This window comes from Microcaecilia unicolor, chromosome 8, assembly GCF_901765095.1.
Source record: "Microcaecilia unicolor chromosome 8, aMicUni1.1, whole genome shotgun sequence".
Classification (NCBI taxonomy): Eukaryota; Metazoa; Chordata; class Amphibia; order Gymnophiona; family Siphonopidae; genus Microcaecilia; species Microcaecilia unicolor.
Window position 1 is genome coordinate 245,971,771 of NC_044038.1, and position 23,985 is coordinate 245,995,755.

A 23,985-nucleotide genomic window follows, 5' to 3' on the forward strand; every position below is an offset into this window, starting at 1 on the left:
TTCCAATTTCCAGATCATTTATAAACATTAGATAGCTGTGGTCCTAGTGCAGATCTCTGCGGCACTCCACTATTCACCCTCCTCCATTAAGAGAAATGGCCATTTAACCCTACCTTCTGTTTTCTTTCCAATAACTAATTCCTAATCGACAACAGAACATTGCCTCCTATCCCATGACTTTTTAACTTTCTCAGGAGTCTCTCATGAGGAACTTTGTCAAAAGCTTTCTGAAAATCTAGATACATCAACTGGCTCACCTTTAGCCACATTTATTCATGTCTTCAAAGAAATGAAGCAAATTGGTGAGACAAGACTTCCTTTGGCTGAACCCATGCTGACTCTATGCCATTAAACCATGTTTATCTATGTGTTCCATAATTTGATTCTTTATAATAGTTTTCACTATTTTACCCCGCACTGACGTCAGGCTTACTCTGGAACCCTTTTAAAAAATCAGGCCTTGGAAGGCAGAGGCAGTATGAGTTTATCTTGTTGGGCAAACTGGATGGACCGTGCAGGTCTTTTTCTGCCATCATCTACTATGTTACTAAGTTCAGTTCAGTTGACTAGTGAACCATAGCTGCAGCTTTCTTCTGTAGCAGGCGAGTCAACAGCTCCATCTTGTCAATGAAACTCTGAATAAGCTATCAGTAATATCCAATCAATCTGAGACATGTGTGAACTTGCTTCTTGGATTGAGGGATGGATACTTGGGTAATGGTTCCCACTTTCCGGATCTGGGGCTGCACTTGCCTTTCCCTATAGAATAGCACACATGCTGTTTTTCATGTCCTCCCAGAAAAAAACCGTCTTCAAGTTTGCCATCAACCCAGCTTTCTGCAGGCTTGACAAGACTGCTTGCTCTTGGATCAAATGGGACTTCTAGTCTGAACTATAGATGTTCATTGAAGTGTACAGCCGTATAATTGCCAATGGACCTGGAATGTAGCTGGAGTTACGTGAAATCCAAAAGGAAGTACTATGAGCTGGAACAACATCTGAAGTGCAGAGAAAGTAGTCTTCTCCTTTGCAGGCTGAAGTAAGGTGCATCTGCCAGTACCCCTTGGCGAGATCCAACGTAGAAATCAACTGAGGAGGGAGGGGAAGAAGAGACACTGGACTGTTGGAGGAAGTGGTAGGAAGGAATACGGGATATGCTGTACTGTTGTAGAAATGAACTGAGCTTCCTCCCAAGAGGAGGGAGGGGAAGGGGAGCCACTTGACTGTTGTTGGGGGACGTGGTAGGAAGGGAAACGGGATATGTTGTACTGTAAGGGGGACAGAGAGGGACAAGGTCGTGATCTCAGTATGGAAGAAAAAAATGACTTTAAAATCATTGGTGAGTTGGGGGCATTAGAAACAATAAAGTATTTTTACCAGCAAGAAGGGTGAGCAGTTTTAGATTACTCATGTAGCCAGATTGTTCTGTGTAGGGTGATGCTGGTGATTGTGTTTGGTGGGGGAGGGGGGGGGGGGAGGATTCTAAAATTTAATGGGGGTGGAAGAAGGGCGCAAGACTGAAGGTTTGCCTAGATCACCTAACATCCTTGAACAGTACTTCTTTCCAGGGCTTTTTTTGAGGGGGTACTTGGGGGTAGTGAGTAGCGGCACCTTTTCCATTGTCTGCTAAAATTGACCCCAAGTTTTAATGAAAGAGCTCAGGCTCTACACAACAATTCTGCCTTAACATAGGTTCTGTTACTGGTTGCAGGGGGCCTGGCCATAGGAGCCGACACTGTGGGTGCTTGAGCACCCCCAATATTGAGAAAATTCCTTGTATGTGTCCAAGGAAGGGTTATTTCCACTGGGCTTAGCACCCCCAATAATTTTGAAAAGTTGGCTCCTATGGGCCTGGCTATTGTGGGGTGGGTCCCTCAGTGATCACTGCAACCCCTGAAGGGTGGCCTAGCATTTGAGTACTGGCACTGCTTCTTTCTACTCATTTAAATCAGAATGCTGTGAAGATTCTGCAATGACAAAAACAAAGCGCAACGTTTTACTGAGTCTTGTTTTTTCCCCCCAAATCCCCCACTTCTTTCTCCATAATGTCAGGACCAGGTGGTTTCTTCTATATACAGTCAAGGTAAAGCTGCCTGGAGAGTCCTCCAAGTCCCGAGAATCCTCCCCGGCGACGCCCCCAGACACTCCACGCCGGGATTTCCGTTTCGGCGCAGGGAAACTCCATCCTCCCCGCCTCTCCCCCAGTGACGTCATGACGATGGCTCACGTCGCCTGAGCCGTGACGTAACCACGCGGAAAACGGAAAAGGCCTGGGCGTACTTCCCCCGCCCCCCCGGCTGAGGGGAGGAGGGACGTGAATCGGGGCGGGGGCGGGGGGCGGACGACGTGCCGTGCGCGCTCACAGCAAATGAACTCTAGTATAAAAGCAGGCGAGCGGCGCCGCTCCGGCTCAGTCCCGGCCAGGAATCAGTCGCATTACGTACTGTGCGCGTGTAGAGAGAGAGAGAGAGAGGTTTGAGAGCGAGTGCGCGTGCGTGCCTGACGCTGCTGCTGCTGCTGGCTGTAGTGGTTTGTCTCGTGCTTCACTAAGTTCACGCGCGCTCTTTCCCTCACTCGCGCGCACAACGTTCGTTCGTTCGTTCACCGGCCGCGCCTGGAAGGAAGGATGAAGCTGTGGCTCTGCTCGTTGCCCGCTCTGTTGCTCTTGGCCCTGGTCTCGGCCGAGTCGGTAAGTTATAAATTCTTACTGGGTGGGTATCTCCCCCCCCTTCCCTCCCCCCCCCACAACTTCCGTTTCTAGCACCAGAGGGGGAGGGGAGGGGAGGGGGGTCAACAGGCTTCCGGAGGCCTTGAGCAGGGCGAAGCGACATCTCTGTCCCTCCAGTGTCCGGCCCTTTCCCTTCTGAGCACCAGGGGCTGCAACAAAAGCAAGTTACTAAACTGAATTAAATAGGGTTAATTATCTCCAGTCGGTTCAAAACTCTGCTGCCCGTCTCGTCTTCCGCCAGGGTCGCTTTACTCATACTACCCCTCTCCTCAAGTCGCTTCACTGGCTCCCTATCCGTTTTCGCATCCTGTTCAAACTTCTTCTACTAACCTATAAATGTACTCACTCTGCTGCTCCCCAGTATCTCTCCACATTTGTCCTTCCCTACACCCCTTCCCGTGCACTCCGCTCCATGGATAAATCCTTCTTATCTGTTCCCTTCTCCACTACTGCCAACTCCAGACTTCGCGCCTTCTGTCTCGCTGCACCCTACGCCTGGAATAAACTTCCTGAGCCCCTACGTCTTGCCCCATCCTTGGCCACCTTTAAATCTAGACTGAAAGCCCACCTCTTTAACATTGCTTTTGACTCGTAACCACTCGTCTCCACCTACCCTCCTCTCCTCCTTCCTGTACACATTAATTGATTTGATCTGCTTACTTTATTTATTTTTTGTCTATTAGATTGTAAGCTCTTTGAGCAGGGACTGTCTTTCTTCTATGTTTGTGCAGCGCTGCGTACGCCTTGTAGCGCTATAGAAATGCTAAATAGTAGTAGTAGTAGTCTCTTGTAATCAGAGGTGATATTGTGATGTCATAATGCCTCAGGCCACCAATAAGAGCCAACCTCATCAGTGATGTCACAATGGCTTGATTGTCCTATACTTGGCTCACTTTTATTACATAGCTCTTTGAGCAGGGACTGTCTTTCTTCTATGTTTGTGCAGCGCTGCGTACGCCTTGTAGCGCTATAGAAATGCTAAATAGTAGTAGTAGTAGTCTCTTGTAATCAGAGGTGATATTGTGATGTCATAATGCCTCAGGCCACCAATAAGAGCCAACCTCATCAGTGATGTCACAATGGCTTGATTGTCCTATACTTGGCTCACTTTTATTACATAGCTCTTTGAGCAGGGACTGTCTTTCTTCTATGTTTGTGCAGCGCTGCGTACGCCTTGTAGCGCTATAGAAATGCTAAATAGTAGTAGTAGTAGTCTCTTGTAATCAGAGGTGATATTGTGATGTCATAATGCCTCAGGCCACCAATAAGAGCCAACCTCATCAGTGATGTCACAATGGCTTGATTGTCCTATACTTGGCTCACTTTTCTTACATAGCTCTTTGAGCAGGGACTGTCTTTCTTCTATGTTTGTGCAGCGCTGCGTACGCCTTGTAGCGCTATAGAAATGCTAAGTAGTAGTAGTAGTAGTCTCTTGTAACCAGAGCTAATATTGTGATGTCATAATGCCTCAGTCCACCAATAAGAGCCAACCTCATCAGTGATGTCACAATGGCTTGATTGTCCTATACTTGGCTCACTTTTCTTACATAGCTCTTTGAGCAGGGACTGTCTTTCTTCTATGTTTGTGCAGCGCTGCGTACGCCTTGTAGCACTATAGAAATGCTAAATAGTAGTAGTAGTAGTCTCTTGTAACCAGAGCTAATATTGTGATGTCATAATGCCTCAGGCCACCAATAAGAGCCAACCTCATCAGTGATGTCACAATGGCTTGATTGTCCTATACTTGGCTCACTTTTATTACATAGCTCTTTGAGCAGGGACTGTCTTTCTTCTATGTTTGTGCAGCGCACGCCTTGTAGCGCTATAGAAATGCTAAATAGTAGTAGTAGTAGTCTCTTGTAACCAGAGCTAATATTGTGATGTCATAATGCCTCAGTCCACCAATAAGAGCCAACCTCATCAGTGATGTCACAATGGCTTGATTGTCCTATACTTGGCTCACTTTTCTTACATAGCTCTTTGAGCAGGGACTGTCTTTCTTCTATGTTTGTGCAGCGCTGCGTACGCCTTGTAGCGCTATAGAAATGCTAAATAGTAGTAGTAGTAGTCTCTTGTAACCAGAGCTAATATTGTGATGTCATAATGCCTCAGTCCACCAATAAGAGCCAACCTCATCAGTGATGTCACAATGGCTTGATTGTCCTATACTTGGCTCACTTTTATTACATAGCTCTTTGAGCAGGGACTGTCTTTCTTCTATGTTTGTGCAGCGCTGCGTACGCCTTGTAGCGCTATAGAAATGCTAAATAGTAGTAGTAGTAGTCTCTTGTAATCAGAGGTGATATTGTGATGTCATAATGCCTCAGGCCACCAATAAGAGCCAACCTCATCAGTGATGTCACAATGGCTTGATTGTCCTATACTTGGCTCACTTTTATTACATAGCTCTTTGAGCAGGGACTGTCTTTCTTCTATGTTTGTGCAGCGCTGCGTACGCCTTGTAGCGCTATAGAAATGCTAAATAGTAGTAGTAGTAGTAACCAGAGCTAATATTGTGATGTCATAATGCCTCAGGCCACCAATAAGAGCCAACCTCATCAGTGATGTCACAATGGCTTGATTGTCCTATACTTGGCTCACTTTTATTACATAGCTCTTTGAGCAGGGACTGTCTTTCTTCTATGTTTGTGCAGCGCACGCCTTGTAGCGCTATAGAAATGCTAAATAGTAGTAGTAGTAGTCTCTTGTAACCAGAGCTAATATTGTGATGTCATAATGCCTCAGTCCACCAATAAGAGCCAACCTTATCAGTGATGTCACAATGGCTTGATTGTCCTATACTTGGCTCACTTTTCTTACATAGCTCTTTGAGCAGGGACTGTCTTTCTTCTATGTTTGTGCAGCGCTGCGTACGCCTTGTAGCGCTATAGAAATGCTAAATAGTAGTAGTAGTAGTCTCTTGTAATCAGAGGTGATATTGTGATGTCATAATGCCTCAGGCCACCAATAAGAGCCAACCTCATCAGTGATGTCACAATGGCTTGATTGTCCTATACTTGGCTCACTTTTATTACATAGCTCTTTGAGCAGGGACTGTCTTTCTTCTATGTTTGTGCAGCGCTGCGTACGCCTTGTAGCGCTATAGAAATGCTAAATAGTAGTAGTAGTAGTAGTAACCAGAGCTAATATTGTGATGTCATAATGCCTCAGGCCACCAATAAGAGCCAACCTCATCAGTGATGTCACAATGGCTTGATTGTCCTATACTTGGCTCACTTTTATTACATAGCTCTTTGAGCAGGGACTGTCTTCTTCTATGTTTGTGCAGCGCACGCCTTGTAGCGCTATAGAAATGCTAAATAGTAGTAGTAGTAGTCTCTTGTAACCAGAGCTAATATTGTGATGTCATAATGCCTCAGTCCACCAATAAGAGCCAACCTCATCAGTGATGTCACAATGGCTTGATTGTCCTATACTTGGCTCACTTTTCTTACATAGCTCTTTGAGCAGGGACTGTCTTTCTTCTATGTTTGTGCAGCGCTGCGTACGCCTTGTAGCGCTATAGAAATGCTAAATAGTAGTAGTAGTAGTAACCAGAGCTAATATTGTGATGTCATAATGCCTCAGTCCACCAATAAGAGCCAACCTCATCAGTGATGTCACAATGGCTTGATTGTCCTATACTTGGCTCACTTTTATTACATAGCTCTTTGAGCAGGGACTGTCTTTCTTCTATGTTTGTGCAGCGCTGCGTACGCCTTGTAGCGCTATAGAAATGCTAAATAGTAGTAGTAGTAGTCTCTTGTAATCAGAGGTGATATTGTGATGTCATAATGCCTCAGGCCACCAATAAGAGCCAACCTCATCAGTGATGTCACAATGGCTTGATTGTCCTATACTTGGCTCACTTTTATTACATAGCTCTTTGAGCAGGGACTGTCTTCTATGTTTGTGCAGCGCTGCGTACGCCTTGTAGCGCTATAGAAATGCTAAATAGTAGTAGTAGTAGTAGTAACCAGAGCTAATATTGTGATGTCATAATGCCTCAGGCCACCAATAAGAGCCAACCTCATCAGTGATGTCACAATGGCTTGATTGTCCTATACTTGGCTCACTTTTATTACATAGCTCTTTGAGCAGGGACTGTCTTTCTTCTATGTTTGTGCAGCGCTGCGTACGCCTTGTAGCGCTATAGAAATGCTAAATAGTAGTAGTAGTAGTCTCTTGTAACCAGAGCTAATATTGTGATGTCATAATGCCTCAGTCCACCAATAAGAGCCAACCTCATCAGTGATGTCACAATGGCTTGATTGTCCTATACTTGGCTCACTTTTCTTACATAGCTCTTTGAGCAGGGACTGTCTTTCTTCTATGTTTGTGCAGCGCTGCGTACGCCTTGTAGCGCTATAGAAATGCTAAATAGTAGTAGTAGTAGTCTCTTGTAACCAGAGCTAATATTGTGATGTCATAATGCCTCAGTCCACCAATAAGAGCCAACCTCATCAGTGATGTCACAATGGCTTGATTGTCCTATACTTGGCTCACTTTTCTTACATAGCTCTTTGAGCAGGGATTGTCTTTCTTCTATGTTTGTGCAGCGCTGCGTACGCCTTGTAGCGCTATAGAAATGCTAAATAGTAGTAGTAGTAGTCTCTTGTAACCAGAGCTAATATTGTGATGTCATAATGCCTCAGTCCACCAATAAGAGCCAACCTCATCAGTGATGTCACAATGGCTTGATTGTCCTATACTTGGCTCACTTTTCTTACATAGCTCTTTGAGCAGGGACTGTCTTTCTTCTATGTTTGTGCAGCGCTGCGTACGCCTTGTAGCGCTATAGAAATGCTAAATAGTAGTAGTAGTAGTAGCCAAGTACTGGAATAAAAAAAAATTGTCCTCAAAATTGACTCCATCACTTATTCTTTAAACGAACCAAGGAATTATTAATAAAGAGAAGGAGACAGAGAGAATATAGTTCTAAACATTATAAACTTAGGACAAGGTATTAATACAAGCAGTGCAGACAGGGGTGGGCTGCAGGGGAAAAAATCTGGCCATAAAACTCTTACCTAGAACTTTCATTTGCATTGTCCTAAGCCTGGACTTGGTAGTTCTGCACTTCATCTTATCGGGATCCTGTATTGATAAGGCTCGTCTTAGTGCAAAGGTTTGTTTAAATTGGTTGTAAAATATTGTGATGCAGATCAAACCTGAAAAACAGGCCTGCGAAATGGGCTTTTATTATATGCACGTGTTTTTCAAAAACGTATTCAATAAAACGACGTTGATGCCCCGTCTCCTTCCCCTCGCATCCAAGCACTCTCCCTTTCAGACAGTCCTTTGAAAACCCTTAACTCTTTGTCAAGTTTTTTTTTATATGCAGTTAATTTCATAACCACATGAAATATGCATGGACCCAGCGTAGGTGGTGATAGCATACTTTTAAAGGACATACTGGATGTCAGATCATCTGTTTTACCTATTTGAGCTAAAAGGGAAACAAACCTCTCTCCATAATGTATCTCCTTTGTAGCAGGGTCTGTGCAGAAACCCTGAAAGTATGTACCTTAGAAAGAGAGGAGGTACTTTAAAGTATTTAAACATCTGCAGCATAACAAATCCTTTCCTTTTTAAACAAAGGAAAACTAGAGGACATGAAATGTTTTTGTTTGCATACTTTCAGCTTCATCAGGCAATTCTTTTTATTCACGGAAAGGGTGATGGATGTCTGGAATCTGGATTGCCTTCTCACTTCAGGTGCTAGTGAGAAAAAAATGACAGGTTTCAAAAAGGTGTGGGATAGGTGGTATATGTGATCCTTATATAGCAGCAGGATGGAATCCAGACACCTAAATGACTCACACTTCAGAACAGGCATAGAGGGGTGTAACCCACACAGAGCAGGGATGACTCTAGCCACCTTGCAGGGTACAGTACACTTACCGTACTGGTTTTTATCTACATTTATTTACATGTTACTATGCTACAATTTTCCAATACCAACTTTCACACTATTCAAGAAGAGGCTGGAGTAACGTGCCTGACCCTTGCTACTAAATTACTGAATGAAAGGGAACTTTGAAAACTTCCCCACAAAAAAGCATCAGTTGTTGCTGTGCCTAGGTAGTTTTAGCTGCTTTTTAAAAGATGTATCTGTTTCCTGTTGCAATGACACCAGAAGCGTATTCCACTTCAGGGGTCTTATAATGGAGAATACAGACTCCATGGCCTCTGCCAAATGTATTTTCAATAGCTATGAAAGCATCAGCTGAGCTGACCCCATGGACTTCAGAGACTGTAGTAGACAAATAGATGTTTTAATGTCTGCGACGTGTAGTGGAACATTGTTTTGAAGTGCCTGCTGAATAAGTACCAAAATCGTACATGTAATACAATGTAAAGCTCATTGCCGGAGATGTGTAATACTAGTTGCAGAGTTTTGAACCATTTGCAATGCTTTGAGGAAACCTGGTATGTTATGCATTGGAATAATCTAATTGCAAAGTACCAAACTGCACCACTCTTCTCAAATCTATTACGGAGTCATTGATATGCAACTGAAAATGTGAACTGTCATCTTTGTTAAAGTATTGCTTAGAACTGTACTGATTAGTGTATTTTACTATTCGACCAAATAGGCATTGAGCTTTTAATACAAATAAAAAAACAGTGTATTTCAATAGGATTTAGCATAGTTTGTGTTTGAATTTAAATCTCTATTTGGCTGAATACGAATTATGTATTCGGGGCACTATTCAGGACAGGTTCGAATAGAATATGAATATTCAGTACAGCCCTAGTATTTATAACTTGTTGGCCTTTATATAATCGGTGATTAAAATTGCAGTCATGCTCACTTCCTGTTGTGAGGAAAGCTGGCTAAAAAGTGAGTCTTCAAGGATGTGCTGGGGGAATGATTTTTCATGCACTTTATCTTTTGTGCAAAGATTAGGGCTTTCTGCTTTGCCTAAAAAAAAATAAACAAAAAAACCCCTCAGTCTTAGTTTGTGAGTAGTGAGTGTGAGAGTACATGTCTGTCTTTCCGGATCATAGGTATTTCTTTATACTACCTTCAATCAAAATATGTTCTGAGGTGTTTTTAGTAAAATTATATATTCCTGTGGTTCTTATGTGGAAAAAGGACCCAATATAAAAAACAAAACTTCCTTAGTTTCCCTCTGGATGTGCCCAGAAAAATGACTGATGGGTTGAGTACACCTTCCAGCAGATGGAGACTGAGAACTCTGACTCCCTAGAGAGCCAATATTAGCCCTGGCTAGGTTAGAGCTAAATTCAGTATTCTTAGTCTCCAGCAGGTAAAAGATGGTGAGCCCTTCAGTCTCTTACCTTTCTCTAAGTGCAGTCTGCCCCATATATTGCAATCCAGTTTAGGGAGGGCTTCGACAGAGACTCGGTAGTATGGAACGTGAGGACAGTGCTGGGCAGACTTTTACGGTCTGTCCTTCAAATAACATGACAGATTCAAATAGGCTGGAGTGGCCTTTGACAGCAACTTCTGTAGTTGGCACATAAGGACAGAGCCCAAAGAAAAACCATGATCCTAGTATAATCTCTCATTCATTGTTTTAATCTTGATTTGATAATGAATGTGACTGTTGGGCAGACTGGATGGACCATTCAGGTCTTTGTCGTCACTTACTATGCTAGCTTACTTTAGGATAATGTTTAGGGTGATGTACAAGGAATGGAGATCTATGTGCATAGAATATGTGGTATGCAATTTTGCTATAGTTCTACCTTGGGGGTTATTGTCATCTTCCTTAACATTTGCTTTCTATTCCCCATAACTTTTCTCATTTTATTCTCTCAACTTTGCTTTCCTGTTTCCTGCTTTTTTTTCCCCCGCAGACTGGCAGGTTACCCCTGAATTTCTTTTCCTGGGTGTATGGCAATCCTCCTTTCTAACTAGTAAACATACTTGGCAGATGTTTTCTGTTGGTATTGTTGATTAGAATGATGTGAATGACTTGGATAATTATCAAGGGTGAGGACAGTTTAATTGTAAAGTGGGAGTGGTACTTATTTCATAATTTATCTGGTGATGGAGACACTGGAAATGTAGCCTTTAAATCCATTTTTCAGTAATAGGGTAAATATCACAAAATGGATTTATATACACTTGAGCTAGTTTCTAAAGAAATTTTTTTTTTTACAACAGAAGTGAGACGTCTGAAGAGAATTCAGGTCTTTCTGAATTTCCTGTTATTCTCTTTGGCCTTCACTAGGGAAAACTTTCATGTTAGTCATTGCATATTTGGATTGCAACATGATTCTGTTACATTGAGTACAGTCATAGGGAAATTCTTTCCCAAATATGGCCATGCTTCCTTTCTGCTTCTGTACTAACTCTCCTGTGGGAAAACTGAGTCAGTCTTAGAATTAATTCAATGCATTTCAGCTTCCGTTTGTGTAGTGGGAAAAGGGACAGTTCAACTAAGAAACATGAAAACTTAGTGGGCATCTTGATTATGTATTAAATTCTCATACCCATGTTAACTATAGCCGCCTTGTGCCATGTTGAGACAGTGTAAAAAAATAAACAGAGAAACATGAAGGCAGGGACTGTCTCTCTTTGTTAAATTATACAGCGCTGCGTAACCCTAGTAGCGCTCTAGAAATGTTTAGTAGTAGTAGAAAAGCCATGTGGCCTATTCAGTCTGCCCATCCATCCCATCTACTACCTCTTATTGTCCCTCAAGCTTGAATTCAGGGGTAGACTCCGTCCAAGTAAACTGTTCCACATACTTCCCTTTTCGGGAAGAAGTATTTCTTTAGGTTACTTCTGAGTCTGTTACCTTTCACCTTCACCCCATGCCCCTTTCAGTTGAGACTTGCCTCCTGAGTATTTATGATGTTTAAATATCTCTTTGGCATATTTCCCTGCTTACCTTTCTTTTAAAATATACATATTGAGGTTTTTAAATCTGTCCTCCTACACTTAGACATATCACTTAGGCTGCCCTCAGGATCAACTCTTTCCTGTATCTTTTTGAAGGTGGTCTCCAGAACTGTACACAGTACTGTAAATAAGGTGTTACCAGAGACTTATACGGAAGCATTGCCTTTCTCCTGCTTGCCATTCCTTCCATATGTGCCCGAGCAGCCTTCTGGATTTACTTTCTCTTCTACCTGTTTGGTCACTAGATAGTTTCCCAAGTCCGGTCCTGGAGTACCCCCTTACCACGTTTTATCCACAATGAATACGCATCAACTTGATTTGCTTACACTGCCTCCATTATATGGCGGGTCTGATAGCACAGCAATTGATGGAATACCTGACTAAATTCTCAGTCCTCCATAAATACCAATCAGGCTTCAGACTACAACACAGCACTGAGATGGTTATAACCACTCTGATATGGTTCAGAAAAACATACAAAAAGGATCCCCCATAACGAATTGACTCCTAATTACACCAGATACAACTGTTTGGAACTCTTCTAATTTTTTTATTACTGAATATTATATCTTTTCCTGATCTCATTATGTTATGTTCTATTTATCCACTTCCAATCGTACATGTTCTTTGCACCTTATTTGTATCAGTTCTGAAATTCTTATTCCTTTAATATGATTGTTGTTGTAAAACATTGTAAGCCACATTGAGCCTGCAAATAGGTGGGAAAAATGTGGGATACAAATGCAGCAAATATATCATGTGTGTTCAATCTAATAGGCCAAGCAACATTACTAGCCCTGCTCAATTGCATGGGAATGAGTGGGACAGTGGCTGCATGGTTCAGTGGCTTCTTAAAGACCAGATCCTACATTGTAAAGATGTCAAACCAGATATCAGCCTCTTAGATCTCTTGTGTGGGGTACCACAGGATTCCCCAATATCACCAACACTGTTCAATGTAATGATGGCTCCACTCAGCAAAAACTGGAACTAATGGGCTTCAACCTGTTCATATACGCAGATATCACTGTTTACAAACCTTTTAACAGTGTCACATATACTGGACAAAATTAACAGGTCTGGACCTTATGGAAAATTGGGCAGCAACTTTTAAACTCAAACTAGATAAAACCAAATTCCTGATTTTATCAAGCCCACACATCCCCACATCTCACAAAAATGTCACAATTGACCATCACACACACAAAATCAAAATGCAACTAAAAATACTGGGAATTATTCTTGATAAACATCTCACTGGACAGTCGAGTATCAGCAGTAACATCAAAATGCTTCAGAACACTGTGGAAACTGAGATGGGTCAGACTATTCCCCTAGACGATCATTCTGGATAATAGTACTACTGTAACACAGTATATGTAGGGTGCAAGAAAAACACACCAAAATCATTGCAAACCACCCAAAATACGGCAGCAAGGCTAATATTCATCGAAATATCAAAAAGCTACTACACTGACTGCCAATCAAGGCAAGACTAATCTTCAAAGCTAGCACCCTCATCTACAAGGTACTATTTGGTTGTCTCCTAAATATATGTGCTAGATATGATCGAACTATCCCCAAGAAATGCAAGCCCAGAAACCAGAGGCTACCTACTTCACCTACTCAACTGCAGAAACACAACTTACAAAACCATTTTGGCTGGATTTGGTTACATGTGTTTCAAATGGTGGAACTCAATACCAAATTTATAAGCATCACCAATTATCTTCAATTCAGAACAGATCTGAAAACATACCTCATAAAAAAAATTCTATAAATAAGCCATCAATGTCCTTTCCACTTAATTGTAATCCATCATTGTAATTTTCAACCTGAATGTAAATGTAAACCACTTTGAACCGAAACCTAAAGTATATGTTTCCATACTGACAGACCAAAAGTCCATCAAGCCCAGTATCCTGTTTCCAACAGTGGCCAGTCCCTGTCACATAACTAGCAAGTGTTTTGGATAACATAGGGATACAATAATGCATATTTAAATAAACTTTGCCTGAATCCAATAAAACAGATTCATTGATTACCAAACACAAGTGGACAAATACCCGATTTCAAAATACCTTTTGGGAAGTATGAACTCCTAAAATCATAGGTCAGGAGTCTTGGGATACTGCTAGACTAATCACTCACTGATCCAACAAATTCAAGCAGCCTTGAAAAATGGTCTCATCTACGACAGCTGTGAAATCTTTCTCCATATTTAGCTCATTATACCCCACCTTTTCCCACGTGTGCAGGCTCAAAGTGGCTTACAATTTACTGATATTGTATATTGAAAAGACGAATCTGACCTCAGTGGTCCATGCCATGATAACATCACAACTAAACTACTGTAATGCCCTGTACACTGGCCAAACCAAAAAGTTTATCTCCAACTAATTCAGAATGCTGCGGCACAACTGATAGAAGGCTGCAAGTGGTGACCTCATAACACCCTTCCCGCAAAAGCTACACTGGCTACCAGTACCTTTATAGGGCTAAATTTAAAACCGTTTTATTTTCAAGGTCCTTGGACAAAAAGGGCCAGAGTATTAAAGAATAAGTTAGCCCTTTACACACCTTTAAGACCTGAGATCCTCTCAAGAATCATCACAATCTGTACCTTCATCAAAAGAAATTCTACTATATACCTGCCAGCGAGTGCTCTGGAATTCACTCCCAGAGAGGCTATGCATAACTTGAGACTACCTCTTCTTCAGGAAACAGGTGAAAGCCTTGCTCTTCTCTGAAGCCTTTAATATGTAGGGTGACTATTCACTCATTCTGCACCTGGACTAGCTTGGCGCACACACTAACCTAGATCACTTCCTTATCTCTTTAACTATACAACAAACTTGCTTTGAGTGTAACCATCAAATTATCCCAACTGACTCTACCAAGCATCATATATCTGCTTTTGGTCTCTCAGCTATATGGTAAGCCATATTGTAGAAAATCTCTAGCATATCTGTTGAATGTTCTAATGCATGCTTAGGTGTATTAGTATTATTCTAATGTATTATATATCTGTTATTTAAATTCCAGTGCTGTTAAAAGCATATATTTTTGATACTGGTTCATGGTAGCTCTATTAGGTTTCAATTTACTGTATTCACGTTTACCTCATTACATTTGTTCTTGGTTATTTTACTATTATGCTGTTAATTTTATGTTAAACTGTACCTACTGTATAAGAGGGATTTGTGGCCAGGCAAACATGAACAAATTGGTGCAGAATTCCATTTCGTTCACTTTGGAAACATTAGTCTTTATGGGTCCTGGAGCTGTAATGAATGCTGGTAATGTATTGGCATAAAGTATGCCAATCACCCTCTGTTGAGCATCGATAATCTGAGACTAGTTATCAAGACAGCCTTCATCTTCATCAGTGCTGAGGGACTTTGTGGAATACCAGGTAGAGATTGTGCTTCGGTGATCAAGGCACTAAAGTTGCAGATGTCCTCCAGGCACCTCCAACATGAACAGCTCATCCTCTTGCAAAAGTTGACAGCTCCCAAAGACTCAACGTCCCATTTCTAATCACTCAAGTGATGAGTATGTGCTTACACCTACTGCCCTAATCACACTTCTGTTGATGGCAGCCTTCAAGGAGCAGCTCATGAAGTTTAAAGAGTAGATGCAGCAGCATTCAGCTTCATCTGGTGGGACATACCTTAACTCTTGGCCACACCTTACAGCAGGGAAGTCCCACAGTTCTGCTCCAGGATAGGGAGGACTGCAAACTAGCTTTGGATGCCTTCTTCCTAGCCTGGGGGAGAGCTGTGTACATATCCTATACCTCTTAGTGAGAACACTCCAGGAACTGAGACCAGGGAACCATGATTCTCATAGCCTGGCTGAGTGTTTTCTGTTCTAGATCTTACAATGCAAATCTGTCTCCCAGGTGCATTGAAAGGTATATAGTCCCACCCCCTAATCTGTTTCTCACTGAAACGGGCTTAGGCAGCCTCTGCAAAAGTGACCCTTTCCAGCATGCCAGGGGTCTTCTTGATTCCAACCCTGTGTGGTCTTATAGTGCTAAATTTGCAGATGGGGGGGGGGGACTCCCTTAGGGAGAGCATGCATGGAGCGCAAGGCCTCAAAATCCATAACTTGCCCCCGTGTCATGACATTCCAAAAGCGAGTCAGTCCCAACTGTTCCCAATAGGCAAATACCACATACTCCCTCCCAGCCACAAATTCCAGCTCCTACTTAATCAGTGCTAGAGAAATCCGATCCAGTTGTGGCCAATGTCTTCGCACTTTCCCCAGGTCTCAAACAGATGTCGAACAAAAGGGTTTTGGATTCCAAACAATTTCCCTCTCAAACCATCAGTAGTCCACAAAAAGGAACTTAATGGCTGCATAGGACTGTTCCACCAAAATAGCAGGTTTAAATTTCCCCCTCCCAATCTAAGGTCAGCCAGAGTTGAGCTGCTAGATACCATTGAATGTTGGAAATACAGTAGATTTATCATTTCGTAAATTATATGTGTTAGGGTTATAAATCTTTCACAACTTATTTTAGTAGTTGAGCCACAGCATTTGTGGTGGTCACACTTCCTCTCTAAATTTTATCCCATATGAAACTTAAATAAGAGCCCTAGCGCTTTGACTTCCCTGAACCTGCCAGACAGTTTCACCAGGAGGGGATCTGACTAGTTTTAAATTGAAGCTTGCTATCTGGTGTGAAAGGGCCTATATTCTTGTCCTGCACAGAAACTGCTTGAATCCCTTCACCTGTTAGGTTTAAAAACAAACAAACTGCACTTGGTGCAACTGACTCATAAGCATGTAACAGTATTGCCACACTGGGACAGACCAAAGGTCCATCAAGCCCAGCATCCTGTTTCTAAGTGGCCAATCCAGGTCACAAATACCTGGCAAGATCCCAAAAAAGTTCAATACATTTTATGCTGCTTATGTCAGAAATAAGCAGTGGATTTTCTCAGTCATTTTAATGGTCTATAGATTACTAAATTTGCTGTACAAAATCACTCACTGAGGCAGTGCAGGTTGCAATAACACTAATTCCAATTCATGAAGCTAATTGGAAAAGCGTTGCAATTTTAAAAAATAACTGATCAAGACAATTATGAAGTATTAAAATAAAAAAAGGGGGTGTTTCTACAAACATGAGCCGCTCAGCTGCTAGTCCAGCATGAGACAGATTACTGAGCTTCTGAAGTCTTTTTGACTATTTTACAACTTGCATTGCCTAAGGAGAGATGTATAATGTAAAACATCTCTGTGCAGTCCTTTTTTTTTTTTAGGTCACTTTATACAGGGCTTGTATTGAGGCCTCCCATCAAGCTGCCTGTCATGGGATCTAAATGTATTAACCCAAGTGATGAAAGCTCCTTTCGAGCCACTTAACACCCATCTGAAAGGTCTTATTTTTGATGGCTACTTTGAGTTGGTCAGCTCCCAGATCTAGTAATTTTATTTATTTTTGTTACATTTGTACCCCGCGCTTTCCCACTCATGGCAGGCTTAATGTGGCTTACATGGGGCAGTGGAGGGTTAAGTGACTTGCCCAGAGTCACAAGGAGCTGCCTGTGCCTGAAGTGGGAGTTGAACTCAGTTCCCCAGGACCAAAGTCCACCACCCTAACCACTAGGCTACTCCTCCATTGATAATGACCCTTAGGATGAATACATAGAACACTGTTGTAAAATGTTGTTGAAGTTCCATCTTAACATAAGGTTATACAAAGGTATAGAATTTACAGGTACCTCTATGGGTACTCCAACATGTTGTTTTACTTGTACGCGTGTTATATGGGAGGGTAACTTGTGAGCCAGTTTAGTTAAATCTTAGGTTTATCATAATAGTAGGCCTTCTCAAGTGGGTGGTGGGTAACATCTATGAAATAAGTGATTCTCTATTGCATTTAATTTTTCTTTACAGTATCAATTCCCTTGTATCTTCCAGTTTTACAGGTCTTTTCCATTTATGGTTGCCTGGAGTAAGCAGTATTTTCCCTTTATTTTTAATTTGTTTTGCATATATTAATTTTGAAATATAAGGAAATACTGAAGGCAGTGGTAGGAACAAGACTAGCACAGCAGGGACTGCAAGAAACCAGCTGTGTTAGTGGGTACATAGTGTCCAGTGAGGCCAAGCTAGAGGGCTCTGAAAGGGGAGGGGGTGAGGGAAGAGGGGAAAGGCTGTAGAGCCAAAGGGAGGCAAAAGTTTCAGATTTAGGAGGAATGTGGACACTGGCAGATAAGATGAGCCAGCTGGCCTTTCCTCCTATAAACCAGACTAGATACTGGCTATGTTCCCATTCAGGAGATTTGTGTTCTCATGGCATACAGTGAGTAATTTTAAATACTTTGCACCCCCCCCCCCCCCTTAAAAAAAGCACAAAGCAGATTTATACTAAAATATGTTCCAGGTGTCCTCAATAACTGCCTTAGCAACAGGAGATATGATTTTATCTGTTGGTCATTCAAGAGTAGTACAGGCCTTGTTATTAGAATAGATGTGTGTTCTAGCCAACGGAAGTCTTGCCTCACCAATTTACTTCATTTCTTTGAAGGCATAAATAGTGGATAAAGGTGAACCCCAGTTAATGTAGTACATCTGGATTTTCAGAAAGTTTTTGACAAGTTCCTCTTGAGATTCCTGAGAAAATTAAGTCATAGGATAGGAGCAGTGACCTGTGGATTAGACACAGAAAATTAAGGGTAGGGTTAAATGGCCGTTTTTCTGACTGGAGGAGGGTGAATAGTGGGATTCTGCAGGGAGCTGTACTGGGACTGGTGCTATTTAACATTTATAAATGATCTGGAAAACGGAATGAGGTGATTAAATCAGATAACATATCTATTCAAAGTTGTCAAAATACATGCAGATTGTGAAAATTTGCAGGAAGACCTTAGGAAACTGGAAGACTGGGCATCCAAATGGCAGATGAAATTTAATAGGGACAAATGCAAAGTGATGCACATTCGGAAGAATAATCTGAATCATAGTTAACCTGATGCTGGGGTCCACCTTAGGAGCTGGCACTCAAGAAAAAGATCTAGGTATTGTAGATAATACACTGAAATCTGCCCGGTGTGCAGCAACTGCCAAAAAGCAAACAGGAAGGATGCAGAATAAGATGAATATTATAATACCTCTATCGCTCCATATTGCTACCTCACCTTGAGTACTGTGTTCAGTTCTGGTCGTCATATCTCTCTCAAGATACAGCTGAATTAGAAAAGGTTCAAAGAAAACTGACCAAATAAAGGGAGTAGAACTCCTCCCATATTTTTTTTTGTTACATTTGTACCCCGCGCATTCCCACTCATGGCAGGCTCAATGCGGCTTACATGGGGCTGCCTGTGCCTGAAGTGGGAATTGAACTCAGTTCCTCAGCTCCCCAGGACCAAAGTCCACCACCCTAACCACTAGGCCACTCCAGAAAGGCTTAAAGAGGTTAGGGCTCTTCGGCTTGGGAGGGGCGGTTATTGCTATCTATAAAATCGTGAGTGGTGTAGAACTGGTAGAATTGAATTGATTTTTCACTCAAAAAAAAAATGCAGACCCAAGGAATTCTCAATGAAATTATGTGGAATACTGTTAAAACAGGAGGAATGTTTTCCACTCAAAGAATAGTTAAGCTCTGGAACTCTGCTGGAGCATGTGCTAACAGCGGTTAACGTATCTGAATTTAAAGGTTTGGTCTACTTCCTGGAGGAAAAGTCCATAGTCTGTTATTGAGATGGACCTGGGGGAAGCCACTGCTTGCTCTGGGATTGGTAGCCTGGAATGTTGCTACTAAGTGAGCCTCTCAGGTACTTGTGACCTAGATTGGCCATTGTTGGAAGCGGGCTATTGGGCTACATGGACCATTGATCTGACCCAGTATGGCTATTTTTGTTCTTGGGTTTAGAAAACATAAGTTCAGATCAAAAGCTGGTGCAGGCATGCACTCCAGACTGCTGCTCCAAGGATCTTTCCATCTGAGAAGAATGTCTGCGGGCTTTTTTTTTTCACTTGTTAAAACCTAAATTGCAAAATAGTCTCCAAGGAATTGTCTGCTGGTTTGTCACTTGTTTACTTAGTCATTCCTGTCTGTTTTGATTTTGCAATCTGAATGCAGAATCATTCCGTTCTGTACTGTTTGAGCTGTATTTCTCATTTTTGTATTTAACCCTAGTATCTAAAATCAGAGTAGAGAAGCTTTAGTTCAGGCATCTGCTCTCCCATAGTTTATAGGTTAATATTCCTTCAGTCCCTTGAGGGCTTGGGGTTGGTGTGAAAGTTATTGAAGTGATCTACTTTATCAAGCAAATCAATTTCAGGACTTAGTTTTGGGCTTCTCTGCAGAAACACATGTGTAGTATTTATATAAATGGCAATTTGTGCCACCAAAACATCCAGTGGTTAGAAACTTGCATATAAAATTTCATAGCACTACTGGATTCACAGCATGTTGGTCTCTGTGTCACTCAGTGTTAAGTCTGCAGAAAGTTGGTTCTGTAATGTGTAAAATCTGAAGCATCCTGCCCTTTAAGGAAGCTGAAATGGTTCTAGGGAAGAGAGCTTAAAAGGTGTGCTAGATCAATCTTGGAGAGAATTTAGTGTTGAGGTTTCTTGTAAATATTATACCTACAGTTCTTGCAGTGGTCTTCAACCCTTGTATGTTTTTCACTGATCTATGCAACCTACTCAAACATGAATTCTATAGAAGTTCTCAAAATAAGAATAAAACAAATGAACCGAGACTCCATTGCTGTTAGTTTTTGCTTGGTTGCTTCCCCCTCCCTCTGGCTGATCTTACGGGAAAAGGAGAACGCCAAGGTTTTTGAAAGGTGAACAGTAAAATCAAACTTAAACACAGCACCTTAAAAAAAAAAAGTTCCTTAAGTTTCATAATTAGAACTCACCTATGTCCAATAACAGTTGACCTGAAAGAAGAATTAAGAATAGATCTAAAGCTAAATATTCAAAGGTACATTTTGGAGCAAGGAGATAAAATTCATTGAATATCCTTTGGGGCACTCATTGGGTTTTTTTTTATTATAAAGAACAAACTTACAGAGCATATTCAAAAGCATGGATTAATGAGACAGCCAATGTGGGTTTAGTGATGGGAAATCTTGCCTCAGTCTATTACATTTCTTTGAAGGGGTGAACAAACGTGGATAAAGGTGAGCCAGTTGATATTGTGTATCTGGATTTTCAAAAGGCGTTTTGACAATACCTCACAAGACTCCAGAGGAAATTGGAAAATCATGGGATAGGAGGTAGTGTCCCATTGTGGATTAAAAACTGGTTAAAAGATAAACGGTTAAATGGTTAGTATTTTCAATGGAGAAGGGTAGATAGTGGGGGTCTGTGTTGGGATCTAGAGATGGGAGTAACTAGTGAGGTAATTACATTTGCTGATGACAGTTATTCAAAGTTGTTAAATCATGAGAAGATTGTGAGAAATTACAAGAGGACTTTTACGAGACTGGGCATCTAAATGGCAGCCAACGTTTAATGTGAGCAAGTGGAAAGTGATGCATGTGGGAAAGAGGAATCTGAATTACAGCTACATAATGCAAGGCTCCATGTTAGTAGTCACCGACCAGGAAAGGGATCTAGGTGTCGAAGATACTTTGAAACCCTCTGCTTAGTGTGGGGCAGCAAAGAAAGCAAATAGAATGTTAGGTATTAAAAAAAGAATGGAAAACAAAAATGAAGACATAATGCCTTTGTATTGCTTCATGGTGCGACCGCATCTCGAATATTGTGTACAATTCTGGTTACCGCATCTCAAAGATATAGTGGAATTAGAAAAGGTACAGAGAAGGGTGAAGAAAATGATAAAGGGAATGAGAAGATTTCCCTATGAGGAAAGGCTAAAGCGAGTAGGGCTCTTCTTGGCGAAAAGATGGCTGAGGGGGAGATATGATGGTCTATAAAATGAGTGGAATGGGTAGATGTGAATTGCTTGTTTACTCTTTCCAAAAATACTAGGACTAGGGGGGCACACAAGCTACAAAGTAGTAAATTTAAAACTAATCAGAGAAAATATTTCTTCACTCAATGAGTAATTAAACTCTGGAATTCGATGCCAGAGAATGTAGTAAAAGCAGTTAGCTTAGCGGAGTTTAAAAAAGGTTTGGATGACTTCCTAAAGGAAAAGTCCACTGCTTATTTCTAGGATAAGCAACATAAAATGTACTGTTTTGGGATCTTGCCAGGTACTTGTGACCTGGATTGGCCACTTTTTTAAACAGAATGAAAGATTTGATTGACCTTCAGTCTGTCCCAGTGTGGCAGTACTTATGTACTTATCATTGCCTTCAGTGTCCTTTAAAACTGAGTGGGGAAGATGGTCAAAGGGCACTTTGCAGCTGAGAGAGAACAGATGGTATGATTTTACTGGTGCAGGTGTTTCGAAGGAAGTAGGTATATTTTCTCCCTAAAGTCTTTGGAGACCGGAATTAAATTGGGAGCATGTTTGTGGTGCAAATGTATAAGATTTTTTTCTTTGGGTAAACAGTTCTAGAATGCCATAGCTTGTTCAAATATATCAGTACAGTTCTTATATCCTGCATATATACCTTGAGTAGTTCAATGTGAGTTACAAACTAGGCATATTTAGAAAATAATTTTTAAACAGTTTACAGTTAAAAACATTTTTGAAATGCCTTTAGATGCTCCCTAAATAGAATGTAACTGGACATTGACCTTGAATTCAAAAGGTAAACTATTCACACTTACAAGTACATGTTTAACATAAATCCATTGATTTCACTCCTTTACAACCTGGAAAATGTAGTTTTCATTTAATTCCTCAAACACATTACTATACTCATCAGTAAGGATTTAAAGTTGTCATCCATTGCAGAGATTGACCATATTCTAAATAACCAATGTACAGATCTTAAAAATTGTTTTGCATTGGAAACCAATGTGATCTCGTAAATAAGTGTCAACACTTTACTGTACTCAACCAAAACATTTTAAATCTCAATTCTGTTTTGTAATGTCTGTAACCTTTTTGCATTTTTTCTATATAACCTGCATAAGGCATTGCAATCTAATTAGATTAGGGGTGCAAGCTTTAACATAAACCGTTCCAGTGCTAATATAATTGCTAATTTGGGTTAGACGTAATCAAAATATTGATTTTCAAAAGTTACTATAGATTGTTTTAAAGGTGATTCATCCCATTAATAGTCAAATATTGATATAGTAACACTGAGCAGGCCACACCAGTACATTTTTTTTTCTTCACTTTTAAATGTGTACATACTCAATTTTTCCACTAATTCCTAATAACTGAACTTTTGAAGTAATGCAGTCTATATTATGAGAAGGACCAAAAACAGGAATCAGCATAAATGTTTTTTAATCCTGCCTTTTCTAATTCCTCGCCCAAAGAGCACATTAAGGTTAAATCTTGCAGGCAATAATGAACCCTGAGGTACCCCAGTTGGAGCAGTTTTGCAGCACTACAGCCTATATCCCTTGAGGCAGCCATAAGTGGCAAAACAAGAGTTTGTTGGGAATGGATGATTTATCAGAGACTGATAAAGTACAGGAATTTGTTAAATCTAAAAAAAAAAATTTGGCCATATCACATGTTCTTGGACTATTTTGGACCTTAATCGGTTTAGTGGGTTTCCAAGGTAGTTTGTAGCTCTAAAGTCTTTGGTCTACCTCTATCAGTGAAGTTTGAATAAGTCCTTTTAGTGTTTTTTTAATGCTTTATATTCTTCAATCTGTTTAGCATTTCAAACATGTTTGTCATCTATATCTGACACAGGCATGTCTCAATTCATTGAGTTAATTTGGTGGAGACCTTGAATGCTCTAGGGTCAGTTTATAAGGATGAGATCATGTCACACTACTAAAGACTTCTTTGCACAGTTCATTGATTTACAGTGGATATTGCTCTGGTGCACTAGGGTTAATACTTAACACTGTAGCTTGTACAGTCCAATGAGTTCTACCTGATCCTGCAATAGAAGACTAGGGTACAGAAACAATCCTTGCCATCTAGCAGGTGGAATCCTTCAGTATTGGAATGATGGATAGAGGCGTAAGGGGCTAATTAAAAATGGCTGCGATCTCACCTGTGATTTTTATGTTGATGTGCCTCTGGAGGGCTACATCCTTAGCAGTAATGGACGTTCTTGTCAAGGACTTGATTGTAAAATTGTAGTGTGAGTTGCATGGAGCTACAGTAGTGGTTGCAGAGCAAATGAAAGCCAAAAAATGGCATGCTCAAATGAAACAAGTTTAAACTTATGTTGTCCATTTAGGGAGTGTAAATTTGGTCAGTGATTCATGGATTTGTGGGGTAGTCATGCTCTGCCTCTGAATTAATGCAGTCACACCTCATGAATACATTCAATGTGAAAGATTAATCATTTAAATG

The 23,985-nt window shown here is 41.1% G+C and overlaps 1 protein-coding gene across 1 annotated transcript in view; it reads left to right on the plus strand.

Annotated features, from left to right (window-relative positions):
* Positions 1-2,398: 2,398 nt before the first annotated feature.
* SDC4 (syndecan 4) overlaps positions 2,399-23,985 on the plus strand; it is a 34,184-nt gene continuing 12,597 nt past the window's right edge. Inside the window, exon 1 of the mRNA XM_030211134.1 lies at positions 2,399-2,689. Within this exon, the coding sequence (XP_030066994.1) occupies positions 2,627-2,689 (63 nt within the window). The 5' untranslated portion in view covers positions 2,399-2,626. The remainder of the gene's footprint in view (positions 2,690-23,985) is intronic.